The 20,678-nt window shown below is 40.0% G+C and overlaps 1 protein-coding gene across 2 annotated transcripts in view; it reads right to left on the bottom strand.

Moving 5' to 3' along the window:
* Positions 1–377: 377 nt before the first annotated feature.
* NSMCE2 (NSE2 SUMO ligase component of SMC5/6 complex) overlaps positions 378–20,678 on the bottom strand; it is a 134,534-nt gene continuing 114,233 nt past the window's right edge. For both annotated transcript variants that reach the window (XM_075705915.1, XM_075705916.1), the window contains exons 5-7: positions 4,408–4,508; positions 3,983–4,089; positions 378–731 (exon numbers count right to left, since the gene is read on the bottom strand). In XM_075705915.1, coding sequence (XP_075562030.1) covers positions 572–731; positions 3,983–4,089; positions 4,408–4,508 — 368 coding nt within the window. In that variant the 3' untranslated portion in view covers positions 378–571. The remainder of the gene's footprint in view (positions 732–3,982; positions 4,090–4,407; positions 4,509–20,678) is intronic.

Genomic DNA, 20,678 nt, shown 5'->3' with positions numbered 1-20,678 from the left:
CAAAAGCAAAGCGTAAGTTAGGGCAGAGTGTTCAACAAGAACAAGGCCAAGATCCTCAAAGGTGAGTGGTAATTTTGTATGTCCACACACAAGGTACAGAATTGCAGCCCTTCCTGCAAATTAAGCTCTGTTAGTTTCTTGAGGTTTGTATTAAAACACGGACGTGCTCCTAAGCAGGGTATACGACTTGGGTAAATCCTCGGTCAGAGTGCCCTACTCCGAGTATTCCCAGCAGGTACAGAGACAGTAACAGAACTATCTGCAATACCGAACAAAGCACTCTCTGTTACATGCTGGCAGAATCTGCATCTCTAATATGCTGAAAAAATTAGCACACTGACAAGGATGGTTGGTTAAATGCTGCAAACCACGTTTTATTTATCAAATGCAAGCTTTTAAAATTTCAGGAAGGTTAAAAAAACCCAGACAAACTGGAATTCCTCATATTTGGCAGTTTAAAAAATGCTTTCAGTTACAGCTGAGACCTTCAATTTTGCCTATAAATGAAACACTTTAAATAACAATCAGTTACACAACCTACTTACAATCAGCAGCTTATCTCACAAGACCTCTAATAACAAATTTTCTTTGTGGCAGCAGCGTATCCAGCTGACTTCTCCAGTGTTGACCAGCTTTGTTTATTCTGACTGTCAATCGCTCTTTTAAGTGCTTCATCTGGCACAAGATCTGATCCTTTTACATCAGCATGGCTACAGCCAATTTTAGGGCATCTGTTAAAAAGAAAAGAGAGACTCCATTAAATTGGAAGAATTGTATTTGTCAGATATAGGCTTTTACATAACATCTGCTGGTTTATTGTATTTATCTGGGATCCTCTCTCTCTGCCAGCTCCTCGTCCCCTCTCTTCCTCTTCACCAGCCCTCTGTGGGGAAAAATAAATCCATTTATTTAAACTGGTGGGAATCAACAGCTGAAGAAAGGAAGGAACATAGTGAGAGACAGAACCTCTCACCTGTAGATCACTCTTGTGCTTCATATACACAAGCTGCCTGCATCAGTAATGAAACTAGCATTGCATGGACATCTTTCTGTGTTGCTTTCTCTCTCTGCAGTCCTCTACAAACTGCAGGTAACTACCTCTTACCATATTAATCTGCAGTGGAGAAGTATAATCTTCACTGATAAATAAATCAGGAAATTAATTTCTAGGGAAATAGATAAAAGAGAGTGAGACTTGCAAAGGCTGACTGGTGAATCAGTGGACTATCTAGTTGGTGTAAAAACTTACCTGGCCTTTTATGAACTGAGAAAGCACAGAAAGGAGAGATGGGGACAAATAAACAGCCTCTAAATGATAATCAAATACAAAATGTCTTATAGCTACTTGAAACAGCCAGATAAAGATAGCAGGGTGAAAGATATTCAGGGACCAAAAGTCATTTTCCTTTGGCAGTGGCCCAAACATGCACTGATGGTATCTTTATTCAGAAATAACACTTTTCCTGAATTTTTCCTCTATTAGGAATTTTTTCCTCTATTTCCTCTATTATACTAACTTTTGTCTGAGGCGCTGAACTTAGTTACTCTCAGTACTCACAGCTTTTATTCCAAGTTTGTCCACAGCTCACTGTGTTTGTCACGGACAAGTCACTTAATTGCTCTGTGCCTCAGTTTTCCCATTTATCACCTTATTAGAGCAATAGCTTGCCAGATTAATGAATAACAAGTGCTCAGAAAGCTTCCCACGTTTCCTGGAAGCATAAAGTATTAGTATGTCCTTCCAGGCAGTGGAAAATAGTGAGCAAACTGAGACACGTAAGAGTTGCCTAAAGGAGTCTATGGTGAGTCTATCAGCACAAAACCGGTGGCTGTGCATACATCAGCTGAAGAGCTGACATTCAGCCAGTGCACTGTGCACTGAAGGGATCCTGTGGCTTCAAACTGGGAAGTACGTGTGAGGAAACAGCCACTTCTGTAACTCCAGAGTGAGCAAAAGCTTTGATTTCAGAGTCAGGATAGAGAGGATCCCCCTAACCACGACTCTGCTCTAGCAAGATACCTGCTTCCATTTAGGTATTGCTGCCAGGAGCGCAGTCAAGTAGTAACGCCGTGAGAACGGGGTACTCAGATGGAGAACTTGTATCAACTGGCCTGTCTCCCCACCACAGCAGACTACGGTTTTTCAAAACTGACTGCATTTTCATGAGAAAGGTTAAAATTACAGCAGGTCAGTGAGATTGGGCAGAGAAAACCAAGCAGTCTTTCTTAACTTAGTTACAGGGAAGCTAGGTTATTGCTGTGCTTGTGCTTTTCTAGCATACTGGAATAACTACTGTAAAAATGGTAAGGTTGCAAGCTACAAACTCAAAATTAAGAACTGCAGGATTCAGACTGCACAAATAACTTCAGTTTGGGTATAAGGTAGCTTTTAGAGTTAAATGTACCGCTTACATGATTTTTTTTTACTCTGTATTTTCTCTAATTTCTTAAAAGGTAAAATAAAAATTCAGTCATGTGACCCTGTTAGTTTTTCAGCAGTGCTGAAACTTTTGATTCACAATGGTCTCTACTACCATGACATTTTCCTGATGGACTTAACACCACAGAGAATTATTTAGATACGAACATCCTAAATTCAGTTCCGTATTGCAGAAGGTATTTTTGTCGTGGTTTTGGGCTGTGGAGCACATGCTTCCTAGCCTCTCCCTATCCTCCAGAATGCTTGCTTTTTACTCTCCAACTTGTCAGCTATTTCCCAACTCTCATTCATTTTTCCAGCCAAGTTTCTCTCCATCCATGTTGCTGGATTTGTTGTTATTCCCAGTATATTGCACCCACTGCACTTTTTCTCCCTGGACCTCATAACACAGGCAAGGTACTTCTGTCTTGCTCTTCAAGCTGTCTTGACACTAAGGTAGTGGCTGGACACCCCAATTGATGCTTGATTTCATAGCAGTGCTTTCCTGTAGCCAGGAAGGAGCGTGGAATAAAAAGTCCCTCTCCACCTTTGTATCCCGATGGTGGAGTATGTAGAGTCTAACAGAAATGCAAGAGCAACAGATGGAGAAAGTGCCTGTGTCATTATCTTTGGGGAAATCAGGTTGCTAGTCTCTGGCAGATCTTCCTGAGCATGTGCAAACTGCACATTTATGAAAAAGTCCACAACTGGTAAGTTTCCATGAGGTCATCAACCCCAAAGCATGAGGCTCTAGCATATATGATATAACAAATATGAAATTAATGATAAAATGCTGTGTCCTCTAAACTTGCTCTAAAAAGTGTTTGAGCCGCTTTTCTTCTTCTTTTTTTTTTAAAATCAAAACCATCCTAAATTCAAAACTTACTGGCAAGAATTTCAGGTTTAAAAATTCAACTGTTACATCTTTTCATTCAAAAAAATATGAAATTTGTGGATATGTGGAAAGTGGCAGGCTGATTTGGTGATATAAAGTAAGAATTATTTAATTGCATCATAATAGGAACTGCACAATCCTGTCTGATCATTCTTAAAGCTCAGTCTGATCATTGTTAAACTCTGTACTAACTAAAAAGTTGTAGTTTACTGTATCTCATTTTAACACTCATTTAAGTGTTTGAATATTTCTCAGTTATATTGGAATATAACTGCAAAAGAAGGTGCACAGAGGAGACTTTTTTTCTTTAAATTCAGGGCTTGCTAAATAAGCAGTGGGAACAAAATGAGCAATGAAATTTTAGGAAGCTGAAATTTCTCTTTGTTGTTCATGGTTATACGAAATCTCTTTGCTTGTGTCATGCAGGTACCACAAGTAGCTGTAACTTCCCCACACACTTCCTGAATATTTCCTTACACATTGTTTTCATTAAAAAGAAAAGCTCCTTCACGTGTACGGTACTAACGAGGAGACTGTGACTTGGGCAGACACTGAGGTATTACTTCCTGCAGCCTTGCCAATCCAAATACATTTCCTAGAACAAGTGGAGTAAAATTCCACTTACACTGCAAAGCAAATAGCTTTTCCACACATTCTTGTTAGCTTACCGGACTTTTTTCTTTTGCTGTTTTCGAGTCTCGATAATTTTTAGAATGGCTGCTTCTTCATAAGTATGTCCACAGATTTTGTTTCGAACTGGCCTCTTCATTTCCATCTGTAATCAGTAAGATTTGATTTAAAGGAACTGATAATGCCCATGAAAATTTCTTATGAGATTTTATGTAAAACAGCAGAAAGTGTGTTTGCCATTCCTACATGGCATTCCACTCAAATTACAGGGTCAGGCCCTGCACGGTAAACTGCATTCCTGCTTATGTGGGGTTTTTTCCCAAGCAATGTTGCTCGTTTCAGATAACGCTTGTAATTTTTACTGCCTGATTTTTAACAGGTATTGCAGATTTGTAATAAACAATCCAATGAAGAATATGAAATAACTATTTCCCAATCGACTATAGCAGCAGTGATAGCATACCTGTGTAATGGGGCAAATAAAGTTCATCTGACTCTGAGTCACGGCTATGTCTTCATCGATTTGTTCAATGGCCTCATTACCATTATCTGATTGATGACAAACTATAATGGGAAAGAACACAATTTTCATTTCATATTTAATAGAGATAGCCAATACTTAAAATAAGCAAATAAAATCCAGCATTTGCCAAGCATTATCTCACAGTGATATCTAAGATGCCACAACATATTTCTGTACCACTCCCTGAACAAGATACTGCAAAAAATACTGTACTATAGTCTCTGTTAGAAAATGTGGATTTTTAAATGGTAAGCACTTTGTGTGTGTGTCTGTGTGTCTGTGTGTGTGTATGTGCCTATCTATAGCCAATGCTAGAAAGGAGGGCTGGGAAGGAAACCAAGCTGGCCTGAACACATGCAAAGCCTTCAGTATTCTCTGTTCAAGCTCACCAAAAACCAGTAACATGCAGGTGAGTCCCCAAAATCTAACAAAGGATGAGGTGGAGCTTTTGCTGATTTGGCAGTCCCACCCTCAAGATCAGTTTGTGTTTGAATGTCATAAATGGGCTTGCTATATAGCCTGTATACACCGTATATACTTTAAAAGGAATTTATACTATTTATCATAATGCATCATTTGTCAAGTGATGCCGCTGTATTTTAACAAGACTATAATTAGTGAAAAACAAAAGCCAAGAAAATGTTATTTGAGATGGACAATAGAAATGTTACTGAAGTAATCTTAAGGAGGAGGGACAGAATGAAATACTGAAACTTCCCAGAAAACACCTGATGGCCCAATGCCAGGGAATGAGGGGCAGACAAACAAGAAGAAATCCGCCTTGAGCAAGAGAAGATGCAGGTCCCCACTTTTACCAGAAGAAGGCAAGGTGTAAGCAACTCTGCATACCCAGGGGCGCGCCAGCCCAGGGTTCCGTGCAGAAACTAATTAGCCAGGCTCAAAAGCTGAGACACAGCAGCAGCTAAGGAGGATATATATTACTAAGTATAGTCTTAAGAAATGTATGCATGTTGTTTTATCTTTTCCTAACTTTGCTCTGTTACTGTGAATCTAGGCTTTTCGTTGAACGCATTTGTTTATCTTTAAATCTTATCTGGTAATAATAGCAAACTTAACACCTGCCGTAACTTTCCATTCCTTTGGGGTAGTTCTGCAACGTTTTTGCATCAGTGCCCTGGGGTGTAGTCCTCAAGGTGTCCCAAGCTGAAGAGAGCATTTTTCTCTCTAGCTGCACAAGCTAGTTTGCAATGTAGCAACACAGGGTTTGGAGAAGATGAAACCCTCCAGTGGCCTGCGTTGGCTTTGACTGCCAAGGGGGCAGTGAGAAACACAAGTGAACATGGAGGGTTTAGAGTTACTTCATGATTTGCTTTCTACAAAGTCTCAGCCTTGGTTCCCTTTGCTGCTATTGCACACTATCAGCCGATCTTTGCATCCCTGGTATTCAGTCTTCCACATCTGTTAAGGACCAGTGTTTCCTAACTTACGGTCAGTCCTGCATGCCTGTATAATACCATCATCTTCCGGATGATAACAGCAGACATCACTCTTGGAGCAATCACAATCTCTCACACCCAGTCTAGACTGAGCACACTGCCATGTGAGCCAGCACATCTCTGGTTGAGGGACTGTTGGCATTGGTATTGCAGCCATCGCTCCACCACAGCACCTCTCGGTATGCTGGTTTTATCTGCATGTTTTTCCTTCCTCCTTAACACAGCTTGCCCTTCTCTCCATTCCAATATACCAAGAGTTTTCCAAGCATTCAGGAGTTCTCCTGACCCAGGTACTCCTGCAAATACTTGGCCAATACTCAGGCAAGCATCAAGGGTATTTCTGTTTCTGTAACTAAGCCCTCATTCAATCAATAGGGTGCGGATGCAGGGGGAAAAGCTGCTCAGGTGTCCAAAGTCAATAATAATTTTAAGGCTTTGATCTCCAAGAATATTAACATACCTTTACCAGACACTGACCCCCTAACAAAAGTAAATACTTGCGAATCAGAAGGAAAAAGTGGGCACAATTGGACTGTAAATACTGAAACTGCAGTGGTATAGACATCAGAAAAAGACTTGCATCGGTTACCAGTTTTCAGAAAAGAAAACCTGTCACATATTATTCTTAGATTGCTCTTATATAAGGTTTATTCTAGCATATACACATAGTATTCTGAAGAAAATACAACTTTGGGGGGAAAAAAGTTGGTTTTTTTCTAATGAAGCTTTTGAAATACAAAGCAATGGGTGAAATCCCACTGAGACAGCAAGGCTAAACAACATTGCGAATATTGGTAGGTGCCAGCTTTAGCATGGGCTGCTTTATTTAAATACCATACTGATTTTTTTCCTATGAGTAATGCCAACAAAGAACAAGAGATTCAGAATTTCCTTAAATTCCTGTATCTGCAAATTTTGACACACTACAGCTCTAATCTTTCCTGCTGAAAATTTCTGGAAACTCATATTTTTCTATGTTGTATTTTGTTTCAACTCATGAACTTGGCACATAGTTCCAGTGTACCAGTGCATCGTGTCAGTCAGTAAAGTCAGAAGGCAGCAGTACCAGCAAGATCTAGGACAGATGATCATTTACAAAGGATATTCTTTTTTTTATCAATATGTAGATGCCAAAGAAGGTGGGTAAAGTTTTAAGATGTGGGGCTTGTGCCTGTGATTTTACTTTTAAAGCTCAGCACTCCAAGTTAGGCACATAAGTGGCCTCTTCTGGAAAAGCGTTCACCTTGCGTAGCACCTTCTGACCTTGCTGAAGAGTCACCACTTCACTCATCACTTCTGTGCGTGCTTACTTAGGTATCGACACAAGAATTTAGGAGACTATGTTGAAGCATCCAAGTTTGAAAATAAGAGCTCAAGCTTGGGTACTGGTGCTTGAGTCTCCCCTGAAGGCCTCAGGCCTCTAAATGATGTCAGCTAAATCACAGGCTGGGTTTACCTCTTTCTCATACTGGCTTTGGAGGTGAGTTAGATGCCTCATGTTTAATGGTTGACATTCCATGAGTTGAGACCCACTCCTTGCAGGTGGGATGTATTAATTAATCTTCCTGGATTCAAATCGTCCTCTTGCTGCAAGCTTATCTTAAACATTTCAGGTTGCACTTCATTTGCAATGATTTTGTATACAGTCTACCAGAGTGGGGCCCTGGTTTCAAGAGGTTATCACAGCACAAATGAATAATTATTTAAAATATTTCCTTTTCATAAGCAGCTAATACTTTTAATAATAAATATGCAAGACTGGGATGATGCAAGTGATACCTCAAACATATCAATAGCAAATTAGCATAAATCAGATAAACCACCCACAGATTTGTTGCTATTGCTTGATGTTCTAGATTACAGGAGGAGAGAGGAAAATAACTTTTTTCAATTACAGTAAATTTTCCAGAGATTATGCAAGACACACATACATCCCAAACTGGTCAGTAAGATGCTCTAAACCGTAGGCCCATACCTGTAAACTCATATTGGAAGATGTTTTTATTAAAGTCAAAGGGATTTTTTACCAAACAAAATGTATAAAAGTTTGGAAGAGCTAACTTGCAAGTCTGACTATTCTATAGAAAGAAGAAATAAAAACACTGGGTTATACATAGTTCAGCTAAGTCAGGTTACATTTCTGTAAAATTGAGTTTTCCTTGCAAATGAAAACCTGATGCAGAAAACACTAAGTTATTGTTCCTGAAATTCAGGTGTTGCCTTAAGTAAAGTAATACATACATCTATTTTGGTAGTCTGAGAGATTACATTTTAAGAGCCTTAAGAGTGTCTAGTTTTCCATTCTGGCCAATTGAAACCTGTTAGGAGTATTAGTAACACATTTTCTATCTGGCTATCTCAGCAATGATGTTTATAGCTAATTAGTGCCCACTGTTGCAATAAAACTGCATTCTCATAAAGGTATCTATTTTTGGTAACACATCATAATGAATTTTGCAACTGCCAACTGTTTTTTACTTATTCAATTTTAATTAAAAGCTGGTAGTACTTTATATCTCTATCACTTTCATCTCTTGATAAAAATGTGACTAATATGCCTTAGCTCAGTTTTTACCTATTCTGCTGAGAGAGACTGAGAACTTTTAAGCCAACTTTGAAAAATAAGAAAACCACAGTGCAGAGACATTAACTGCTATATTTTGAATTATATTAAGCATGGACAGTATACATATTAAAAAAGCATTAGAGGAAAGTGACAAAGATCCTCTCTGTTGTCATTGTCACTTCTGTGACAGACAGACTGCTGTCTGCTCACTGTTTCCAGTGCCAACAACATCCTTTACCCAATTCTGGTTTCTCTAACCCGGCCCTGAGTAAGTACATGTTGCAATGTAAACTCAATTGATTTCTTGCCTTTTGTGCTGCGCTGTTCTGCCTTCTCACCTGCCATCAGTCAGACACTAATCGTGGAAATCACAGGGTAATGTTAAGCATGCAGGATTGAGTCTTTGTAAGCCTGAGCCACTAGACAGACAAGGTCTTGGCTCCCAGGAGGGTCTATTGTACTGCTGACTCTATAGAAATAACAGAAACTCATCCAGGCTGGGAAAAATCCTATCTCTGAGAGCTCCAAGAAAAACATGAATGTTATGAGGGCAAGTCAAATGCCAAGTGTTCCTGCCAGCAGGACACAGAAAATAACAAAAGGTGGGGGAGGTGAAGGACATCATCACATCCAAGAGTTCTACGCTAAGAGTCAGAAGGAGTCTGGGGCACTGCTAGCATGGGGTGAGGAAGGTCCAAGGACAAGTCTAAAGGAGGGAATGAGCCCAAACACTGCTTTCCATGAAATACACTGCTGAGACCACCATGGGCAATGCTTAAGAGCGGGTCAGCATGCCCATTAGTGCTCTGAATTTGGGTTAGACTTCAGATCCAGAGAAGCAGACCAGAACAACTGTCCAATGTGCCGCCCCCAGGACGGATCTGCAGTAAATGCTGTAGGAGTGAAAGAAGAGGGGAAGCAGAGTAATAAACCTTCCCAGCAAACTTTCCCAGTCTCTAGCAATTTGTGGCCAAGGACTTCCTGAGTCAGAGGTAATATCTTTGCACTTAATAAGCCCTGGAGTTTTCCTCCCATGAATTTGTCTAAACTTGGAGAGGGGAATTTGGGCCTGGAATTTGCAGCTCGATTAGACAGTTATCTTCGCTAGAAAGGTTAGCAACAGTTTAATTTTCCTTGAAACTTACCACAGAGGCTGCAGGTTACAGTTTAATTTGATTTTTAAGAGGGAAAATAAGGTGTGCAAGCTACAGCTGCAGTCAAACAGTTCAAAGGCTTTCTGCTTTTGCCAGAGGCATGCGATAGTTTAATTTGCCAACCAAGCCAAACTAGGCTTTGCATTAAAGTACATTACAATTTGATTACTTGCTGGTGTTGCAATACACAAGTTGATCTAAGGAAGGTGGCCTCTAACATGTTGCTCCAGATTGCAATTGCAAATTTACTTGCTCCTGCCCAGGCCAAGCAATTTGCTGGTAACTTACTGACAAGTCCCTTGCATGTGCCCTGTTTCACACCTACTTCTGTAAGAAGTACGTAGACATGCATTTGGTCAACCCAAAATAAAATGACAATTCTGTAAATATAAGCCATTCTGATTTTCCTGGAGTGTGAAAGACAAATTAGATTAACAAATTAGCAAATTGTTAGTTCCTTTACATAATAAGAGTGGGGAAGGAAAGGACAGTATCCTGCACTAAGCAACAATCTTCTAAAAACTCCTTTAATGCCATCAAATTCACAGCACTTGCATATTTTACAGTATTTTGTCCCACTAAGCTACAGGCCTTTTAAAATACACTGTTCCAAATGGAAATACTGTTCCCATTTTATCCTTTCACTACAGGGTCAAGCTGGTTGATGCCAGCTTTCCAGAATGAGCTTAAAATGAAGAGAGACTATGATTTGATGGAAATGTTATGGGGCACTCGTTACCGAAATGTAAGTGAAGGAGATGGAAAGACACTTGAAGCTAGATACAATTTGCTGTTTAATGTATTAATAAATAAAACATGACTACAAATCCCACCTAGAAAAAAAACAAAACAAACTCCAGAGGTGCCCTGTGAAACCTTCAAATAGTGCGCTATGCAAAGTGAGAAGTAAGACATTATCTTTGCCTTTAGATTTTGGGAAATTCAGACTGTTGTGCAGTGGGAGCTGTGTCCCTAGAAATGTGAACAGAAAAGATATCTTTGATTATAAACCACGCAATTCAAACAGTTTGGTAGGCAAACACACAGAGGCAGCTTTCTTGCTCCCTCTGTTATTGCAAACAAGCATGAGAAATCCACACTTCAAAGTCCGTGGATGACATTTCAAACAGCGGTTTCCTCATCACTGCAGTCTGGACTAGATCTGAAGAAGCTCCTGGGGGAGATGAAGCTTACCTAAAAAGATGTCATGAAGGCTCATCAGTAAGCTCAGAGGAGCCACTATTTCTGGAAAATCTAAGGTGGCCATATTCTTCCATCTCAACTATCATCTCCCACAATGGTGTACAAACAAGAAGCAAGTTAAACACCAAAGGCTTGCTGAAAATAAACCTAACTGATAAACAGATTATTTAAATGACCAGGAAACTCTAGGTCTACATGAAAGTGTGCCAGGCATGTGACAATAGAGCAAAAGTGTTAGGGATGCCACAGTATGAGCAAAGCAAGACAAAAACTGGAATGTCTCATGAAGAAAAAATGTATCGGACACAATCTACTAAATTGCAAATATATGTAAAGAACATTTTTATTACTTGGATTTTCTCCTGCTCTTCAGAAGAAAAAAGGCTGAACAATCACTGCTTCATACAGTATAAAGGCAATTTCCACGCTTAGAGAGCATCATTTCATGTATCAGAGATTAGAAGAATATCACACACATTTAAAAAATGAAGAAATTCACTCCAGACACATGAAAGAAAAAGTTGCAAAAGATGCAACCAGAAAAAAAAAAAAAAAGGCCTACCATTTCATTAGAAGATGAACCACTTTCCATTACTAACATTGTGGTCAGAATCTGGAATGTCACTGATGCAATGCTAACCATCAAATGACATGAACATGTAGGGCTTGCCTACACAGGGAAGCTGTTGCAAAATAAGCGAGGGTGTGAATGTAGAATGCATTAGCTACTTGGCATTAAGTCACTGTGTGGACGCTCTTATTCTGCACTAGGAGTGCCTTTTGGCTGTTTAGCCTAATCCACTTCCACAGCGGACTCGAGACAGGCACTGTTAATGCTGGACATGAGTAGAGAGAGGAAAGCCGTCAGTATTGACAGCAGTTTGGAGCCACATCCATTTATGCGTGAGTCTTTAGCAGTCCTTGGATGGTCTCTTCTCTAAATTTAATTCAAATTCTCTCGGAACAATCCATGCCAAATATTCTCTACATATTACCTCACAAGCTGAAACCATGTCTACAACATCTCTGAACAAAAAGTAACATCGTGTATCTTGTAACCTCTATGGTTGGAGGTCGCTTGCCCGTTTCAGTACATCATTTGTGCATTCTTGTAGTCATTCACTTCTGAAAAGCTGAACTGGTGACAATTTTCAGGTGAAACAAGCTTCTGTCAGAAAACACTCCTAGACAGAACTGTTCCAGGGTAACAGAGGGGCAGAAAACAAAAAGAGCAGTGATCAGGCAAGCGGACCAGGCAGCGTAGCTTCCTAGCAGTCCATCCACCAGGCTGCTATGGAACTAGTGAGCAGAAAAGCCCCTAGCTAGCCCAAATGATCACACCCCTAGAAGATTATCATTCCGATTGTCGTTTCAATCTGTCTCTTCATGTTCTCCTCAAAAGGCCTTTTGCCAAAGACTTCACTGTATTTCTTTCCTAAGCAGCTCTGTTGAAAAACATCTTTGAAAAGTCACCAAAATAATGCCCCCAGCCTCAGTGTCAGATGCATGTAGTTTGCCATGTGTTGGGAATCGGTAGGAATATTTATGGGGTATAGGGTGAGAGGGCATGAAGCTATAATCCCTGAACATTAACCTGTGATTTTGTGATTGGCAAGGATGGCACCGACTCAGCAGCTGTCTGAAACTGCAGAGAGAGCACAGGAAAGGGCAATCGCTCACCTTCGGGAATCAGCAGGCTTGTAGTACAGGAAACCAGCTCCACGGCCCCCTTCACCCAAAGGAAGCTGGACAGATCTGCCCCTCTTTACCAGGAAAAGACAGATGTACTTATCGCTCTTGAATAAAGACATGAGTATGAATAAGAAAAAGTGAAACTGAAATGGTGGGGATAAAATATTCCTTTCTCCACCCACTAAAGCCCAATGTTGAAACACTTGAAAGACACTTTTAGGTGAGATATTTTATCTCAAAATCAATATTAATGAAGAGAGCAACATTTGCAATTCTGTTCTTAGTGATGCATTTCAATCCTTCAGAGCACTTTCTAAAACTCTTAACAAGTTCAAAAATGGATTTACTTCATTTAGAAATATATAACAACAAGTGATTATAACTCAATGTGCAGTGAAGCACTATATATATCCACGTAACTTATTGGAGTTATATTATTAAGATGTATAAAGAGAGAATTTGTGTTAATTTCCCAAGCTTTTTCTATAGAAATTAATTCCTTCTGTGTTTTACATATAAACTTTACTACTCCAGTTACTCTGAATTCTGCAGCTTTGCACTGCCTGAAATGCCTCTGCTGAAATGGCTTCTGGGATGGGCAAGAAGACTCAGCTGTCTGCGTGTCATGGTCATTACTCCAGCCCCGTCTCAGAGCTCGTCCTTGCTGCAGTCACTGCTCTGGGCACCGGCTGGCTACCTGCTCGGGGCTGCACCTCCCACTGTGCTCCTGCCTTTGGACACCAGCCTGCAGCCCCAACAACCTCCTCAGAAGAGGAATTTCCCTAAAGCAATGAATCGTTTGTGGAAGTAATAACACTCGATTCCTTCTTCTCTTCAACACAAAGCACTATGAAAAGGGTCAGTTTTACTACCATGACCATTTCACTGGTGGAAAACTGAGGCACAGGGCAGGAATACATCCAGAGCCACTAGCACATTTTGTGTGCTAGACCGTTGTCTTTCCCATCAGACCACACTGCCTTCCTTCCGCCTGAGTAACTAAGGCTATGAACAGTTTCCAAATACATTCTTAGTGAATACATCAGTTCCATGCTAAAAGCAAAAAATGCAATATAGAAACCAGTATCTTCTACTAGTTGCACAATATCTGTTTGTTTATTTTAAGAAAACTAACACTTGCACTGAAGAACACATGATCATCTTCTGGTAAGTCATGTTTATAAAATAATCCTTCTTTGCTAAACTACATGAGAAAAGGAAAAAAAATCAACATTTAATATCATATCGAAACAAGTTAAGAAATAAAACTCCCAGGTTTTTTTTTAAAAAAGGAACTTACAGATCTGCCATTGCTCAATCATAAAACTGCAAGGTTTTAATTTAGGTTAAGGCAGAGTGACATATTGCATGTGTGTGTACTAAGACATTCTGCACAAACTATGCTGTGCACACTGAGCAGATCTTCCCTATAATAATCCTCAGCAAGGTGTTCCCTAAAAGAAATAAAAAATGTTGCTAATCCCAGTTTATACAGCATCCTCCAAACCAATGTCACAAGGGGCTTGTGCAGCTAAACATAACGCAATCATCAGTTAGGAACAGCTGAACAGTTACTTTTCTCAACCTGTCCTGTGATGTAAGATTAGGCTTCTTGAATGGCAGTCAGTAGGAAAAATCTGACGCTAAAGCCCTGAGCTATAAATACTCATGGATTATAACTGCAGCAGCCTAGTAGCTTCTGATGGTAATTAGTAGTTAATTTTAAATCTGATCAATATTATTGTAAATTTCTTTCTGCAGATTCTCATTTGCCAGGCGTGTAACTGTCAGAGTACATCTTCATTAATGCTACATGCATCAGAAAATCATTACCATTCTATAGGTGTCATTACATAGCAACACATGCATTTCAGACTTCACCTTGACATTTTTGCATGGTGCAGATAATAGACAATCTGGAAGCGACTGTGCTTTATGGCAGATGTGCTGGGAAGACTGTGAGGGGACTAACTAAGGTCAAGCACGAGGCAAAGTCTTTTAAACCCTCAAGGTCTCTCCATGTCTACACTTTCCTCTCCAGATCAGGTTTAACAGGGTAGTGGAGTGGGACAGAGGAAGGACTTGAACACCCTCAGCACAGATGCACACAGCAGCAGAAACAAGAACGGCTAAGCAGGACAAGCAGAGCAAGGGAGGCTAATGTTGAATTGATGGCACAGCAGTCGCAGTGTCACTTTTGCTTCATAATAAGGATAACGAGCACATAGCTAAATCACGTGGCATTCTGCACAGTCTTCATCTCTCTAGCAAAGCAGTTAACATTATGCTCGCTACTTCAATCTTACAGTTATTACCAGCACGGAGTAACATTATAGTTGTCCTCTTAAGAACTATTAACTTCCCTTGCACTCTTTGGCTGGCACATCAGCTCTTGCAGAAACAGATACAGTTCCTACATGTATGCTGAGAAAGATCAAGATTTTCTATCTCAAAATAAACAGCTTAATGTAAGTGAAACAATCAAACTTCACTAATTAAGGAAGGAAAACAAAACTGAATACAACAGAGCTACACTCAGGAATCACCGTTTCAAAACAATGAAGATAAGGCACAGCCTGTTTTTGTCAACGCTTCTTTCACATCAGAAATCAAGCACAGCCCTGCAACCCAGAATTTAGTTTAGGTCAGTGTTACTGAGACTCTCTGGTTTGTACAGGTAATTAAGATTCCTCCTTTTCTACACATTGGCTACAGCTAGTAAAAATATGTGGGAATTGGGTTCAGTGACTGGAAGGAATGGAAAACCTTTAAGGACAGAATCAATGTATAAAGCAGGATCATAAGAAAGACGGAGAGAGACATTTTACCAGGGCCTGCAGTGACAGGACAAGGGGAAATGGTTTTAAACTGAAAGAAAGTAGATTTAGAATGGGTGTGAGGAAGACATTCTTTACTATGAGGGTGGTGAGACACTGGAACAGAGAACCTGTGGATGCCCCATCCCTGGAAATGTTGAACGGAGCTTTGGGCAACCTGATCTAGTGGAAGATGTCCCTGCCCATGGCAGGGGGGTTGGACTAGATGATCTTTAAAGGTCCCTTGAACCCAAACCACTCTATAATACTTCCCCAATTCCAAGCTTTTATTTGCAGATACCAGCACTGGCCGTTACAGCTCTTTGGGATCAAATATTACCTTGATATGGTGTGCATGCCAATGCTAGAACATATAATGCAATTTAGGAAATTATGTGTTAGACTAAGAAGCTGAAAAGCACTTTTAGTGAAGACCATAAAGGGACTATATCCTTAAAAAAATGCAACTATAGAAAATGCTAGTCACAGACAAATGTCACAGTTAAGCTCTCCTCATGACAAAACACACTCAGCCTGAACTGAAAAACTGCTGCAACCATACACTTCCTAGAGGTGTCCTGCTAGTTTTTTCATTGCAAAGCTGATCATGGTACAGCATCCCATTTCATATAAAGGAAAACATATAAAGTATCATAGAATCATAGAATCATAGAATCGTTTAGGTTGGAAAAGACCTTTAGGATCATCCAGTCCAACCATTAACCTACACTACCAAGTCTACTCTAAGCCAATCAAGGGTAGACTAGGGCTTTTCAGAGGGCACAGACTTAAATAATGAATAATTCTAGCCAGGGAGACAGAGGAATCTGGAAAACAGCAGCGAGTTGCATGCCAATTTTGTAAACATAGGAAATGATTGCTTTAAAACTTTCAGCTGCTTGAGGTGCTGTCCACCCATATATGACAAACCTAACAGGGAAGAGTCACTGTGTTAGTGACACCCACAGGTATGTGCAAAGGGCAGTCATTTAGCAGTAAGCAGAGTTCCTTGGGAAGTGACAGTCTTTGCAATCACGCATTCCTGGGTTACTACATTTGGCCTCTGGCTTGTACAGCAGAGAGCTTGAAACCAGGAGCTCGATTATCACTGACAATGCTGATCTGGAATTTCAGGAATGGGTTGTAGTGGGTCCCGGGAAGCAAACAGCATCTATGAAGCAAAGAAGCACTCTATACCTTTGCCAACAGAGAATGTTATGTTGCTCCGAGATGTTGCAAGAGCATGCAAGCAGTGTGGGAAAAGTGCAAACAGAGCTGGTGCAGTAGGAACTACAAACAGCATCATGTTATTTACCATGGAGGGCAGGAAGACATATGGAATTCCACACCACTCACTGAAAATATTCTTCAGAAAATTATTAAACAATTCGACTGTAAGCAGCTAAAGGATAACAAGGTAGTAAGAGCCAGTCAATATGTTTCTTGCCAGATCAAATCAGGCCAAACTGATCTAACTTGCTTCTCTGATAGATCGCTGTCCCTACTGGACAAGAGAATTCAGCTAACGTATATATGCTGATTTTAAATACAGCTTTTCATGTTCTCCAGATGACCTTCTCCCAAGCAAACTAAAGAAATTAGTATAGAACTTCACCCAGATTTGAGAAACAGCACAATAATTAAGCTTTCTTCCGATTACAGTTTTTTTCTAAAACAGATCACTAGTGTTAACTATCATTACAGTAATGCCTAAAAACCATAATAGAGATTGTACAAGACACTATACACATTCATGAAAAGACAATTTCTGGATTGCAGAGCTACAGTCTAAACACTAAGGGTGGACAAGAACATATCTTACTAGCACTGTCAGAGATGGGAAACTGAGGCAGAAAAAGCTTAAGAGCCCTATTTTCAAAAGAGCTCAGCATATTTGTTGCTGAGCTCGCCTGAAATTCTGGCCATAATCAACATCATGGAAATCACTAGATATTGAGCTCCTTTGAAAATCAAACTTCAATATGAAAATTTGGCCCAGAAGTCTTTTGAAAATCTACATCAAGAGGCTTTCCCAAGGTCACCCAGGAAGTTGGTGGCAGGGCTGGGAACTGAACTTACATTTTCTGACTCCCACTCTGGTGCATAACTAATGTCTCTCTGTGTTCTGTTTTAATTAGCTATGGGGAGATCTCAAACCAGAGAATGCTTTTGAAATGAAAGGAAAGAAAATGCTCGCAAGCGCATTCAGTTCTCTTTCAGAAGCATCAGCACAATGGGCTACGAGCGACTCACAAGCAGTAGGGATTTTTAGCTGCTTTAACAAGCTTCTGTTTTCCTTGGAGAAGATAAATTGTTTGTTGTTTACTTCTCAAATATAAAAGGATTCACTGGAGAACTGTTCATTTTTTTCTCTAATAATATTTTTTTTGACTTGCAGTATGCCTCTGACCCATACAAATATTTTTCCAGTGACAAATGAGGACAGAAAAAGGAAGCCTGCAGAGTGCAAAGGCTCCTAAGGATTAGTAGACAACCTCTGGGGCAAGGAGTGGAGACTAATGCTATTGCTTATTATTACTACATTTTTCCCTAGGTAGAGAGAGTTGTTTGAAGTGGTTTCCTTGCTAATGCAGTGGCAGAGCAAACTATTTACTTCGCATGTATATGTGGTTGCTTGAGTACCTCTCTTGCTGTTCCTGTGGAACACCTAAGATGCACTGTTTTCAGCAGTCCACAAGTTCTTTCTGGAACATCTAGATTCTCCATATTTTCCCTGGCTTTGGCAGCATCCATAGGTGTCTAAGCATCTTCCCTGACAAGTCTTTGTTGGAGAACTACTGCAGCCATCTCAAGAATAACAGAATATAGAAAATTGTAACAAAGGTGGAAAATAATCCAAAGCTAGAGTAGATGTCCGCAGCAGCTTCTTTTAGCCCAATGCACTTTGCTAAAACCTAGATGTGGCGCTATTTTGTCAAAGACAAAATAATAGGTTAGTATTTCTATTCATATTTTTGCCATCAAAAGCTTTAGCCTACTTTCCTGTTAAAGACTATGCAGGTTGATACATCAGAAGAGCTCCTCAAAAGGAGGAACAGGTCATTTCCTCAGCTCTCTGACCCTGATACGCTGTCTGTGATCACAGGGGACTTCTGAGTTCACTTTGTTGTACACTCACTGATAAAAGCTGATGAGAATTTTGCCCATTTTTCTTCAGACAGAAAGCTACTTGGTGGATAGAAATGGAAATTCTGGCTCATGCTGACGGCTGGAGATTTCATAAAAGAGGAACTGCTGGGTTCATTATTCCCAGATTTCTGTCAAAAGCAGAAAAATGGCTTTCTTTCCTCTTTCCAACTTTCAGTCTTCTTCTATCTCTGTAGTGCTATTTTCAAACCTGCTGCCTAGTTTGGGGTATGTTTCTCTTGGGCTCAGAACAGTATCTTATTTCTCTGTCAAAAGCACCTTCCAGTTTTCTTCTTCATAATTTTCACTGCTACAAGCTTATGCGTCCGGCTGCAAAGCTGTGTAAGTTTAAAAAAAACCTTTATCTAGAAAAGCCAAGAAACACTTCACTAAAGACAAAACATAATAGGTATGTGAAGCAAACAGATGGTGGAGTGAGAGAGATGGTGTACAAGCAGCATGTTTGTTTCTACAGATTAGCTGGGCATACAGTTTCTAATTATAGAGCATTTTTAGTTTCTTTTAATCAGTAAAAAGATATTATTAGCTTTAGTTTAGCACTGGTTCAGGGATCACTAGTGTTTCTACAATGGAAGTCATTAAAGTGGGGTGTTGAGGGAAGGCAAATTTATTCTACAGGGCTCCCTTCCTTCTGGAGAGTGTTTCTCGTGTAAGGGGTGGCACAAGAAAAAGCAAAGGGACACTTAGGGGAAAACAAGTGAAGCTGAGAGTCGAGGTCGGCAGCGCTGCGCAAGCAGAGGGGAAGTGGGTGACTCCATCACGTCGCGCAGTGCGCAGCTGGGTGCGGCAGCAGTCTGGAGATCCTCATGGGTAAAGCATTCCCAGAGCCTACTCCTGCAGGAGTCCTATCTGTCAGGTTCTTTTTCCCCATCTTATCTGTCTCTTGTTTCACTCCACACCCTCCTTTTCTTGTATGGCTTTCTCATTGTCTTGTCGCACTTATCTTGGATCACAAGCATTCTGGGGCAGGGAATGCATCTTTATATACTAAAGAGGCAGTGCTTTTATGGCACTATATGGACAATTAGTAATAATTCGTTCAGTATATAAAGTGAAACTTCTCAAATAAGCATTAAAAATCAGTTGTGTAGGAAAGGGGATCTCTTCAGTTAATGAAAAACATTACTGAAAATCTTGGGGTTAACCTTGAAGTGTATGCTTAAAACAAACCACGACCAGTTAAACACGCAGGTTACACATGTTCTGGAATGCTGATTGAGCAGGCTTATGTGGGATCATCCAAAACCTTTGCAAGCTGATGAATCTGAATAATTAAGCTCTCCCTCATTACAGGTCTCCAAAGCACATAATCAGGTCTCCACAAGAGTAAAGTTCACTCCAGAGAAAAGAACACATCTTTGACTAATTGGGTGTTTTGATCAGCTGGATTTGGTAAACTAAGGCTACATTTCAGCTGTCAGTATTGACCCTATACAGTATTATATGCTGCCATATAAGTTATGCATTCTGCTGTCTGCACACTGACCAGCAACAGATCTTACAATGTACATTATTTTACTCTATCTCTTTTCATTTTTGACAAGTGTGAATTTCTAAGGACCTTATGAAATACCTTCTCCTCTTCCAATAAAATCGCAAATGGAGTGGGGTTTTTTTTGTTTTGTTTTTTTAACTAGGGAATGTGACTTTATTTATGATCCTGACCATGAAATGAGCTCCACAAGGGCAGTACCAGCAGTCTTGTTAATTGTGTTGAACAGTCATCTTGTTGTCCCTAAACTCACTGAAGGAACTCTTACATATGCTGCTGTCATGGCTAATGTCCTGAGAAGAATTTTGTCTACTCTGTTGATCACACAAAATTTAGAATTTAAGTAACACTTAGACAAAGCATATCCATGCACGTAAAATCAAATACAATTACAAATATCAAATAATACAAAAATACTTTTGAAGATGCAGGGGCAATTTTGTTTGGAAGAGCATGATTAGAATCTTGCTCACACTGATCTAAAACCCTGAAAAAGGAACAGAGATCAGGCAGCACTGACACACTAAAACTAGTATAAACCAGTAGCATTAGCACCACCCCACTGCACTCTTGCTTTAATCCTGCAAACTTGTCTGGCATAGGTAGCCACAGGCATCGTTTCTAATATGCAACATCATAAAGATCTAGTTTTTGGATGCTTGA

The sequence above is a fragment of the Pelecanus crispus genome, chromosome 2, assembly GCF_030463565.1.
Source record: "Pelecanus crispus isolate bPelCri1 chromosome 2, bPelCri1.pri, whole genome shotgun sequence".
NCBI lineage: Eukaryota > Metazoa > Chordata > Aves > Pelecaniformes > Pelecanidae > Pelecanus > Pelecanus crispus.
Note: the sequence above shows the minus strand (reverse complement) of the source record. Positions and strands in the feature narration are given on the sequence as shown.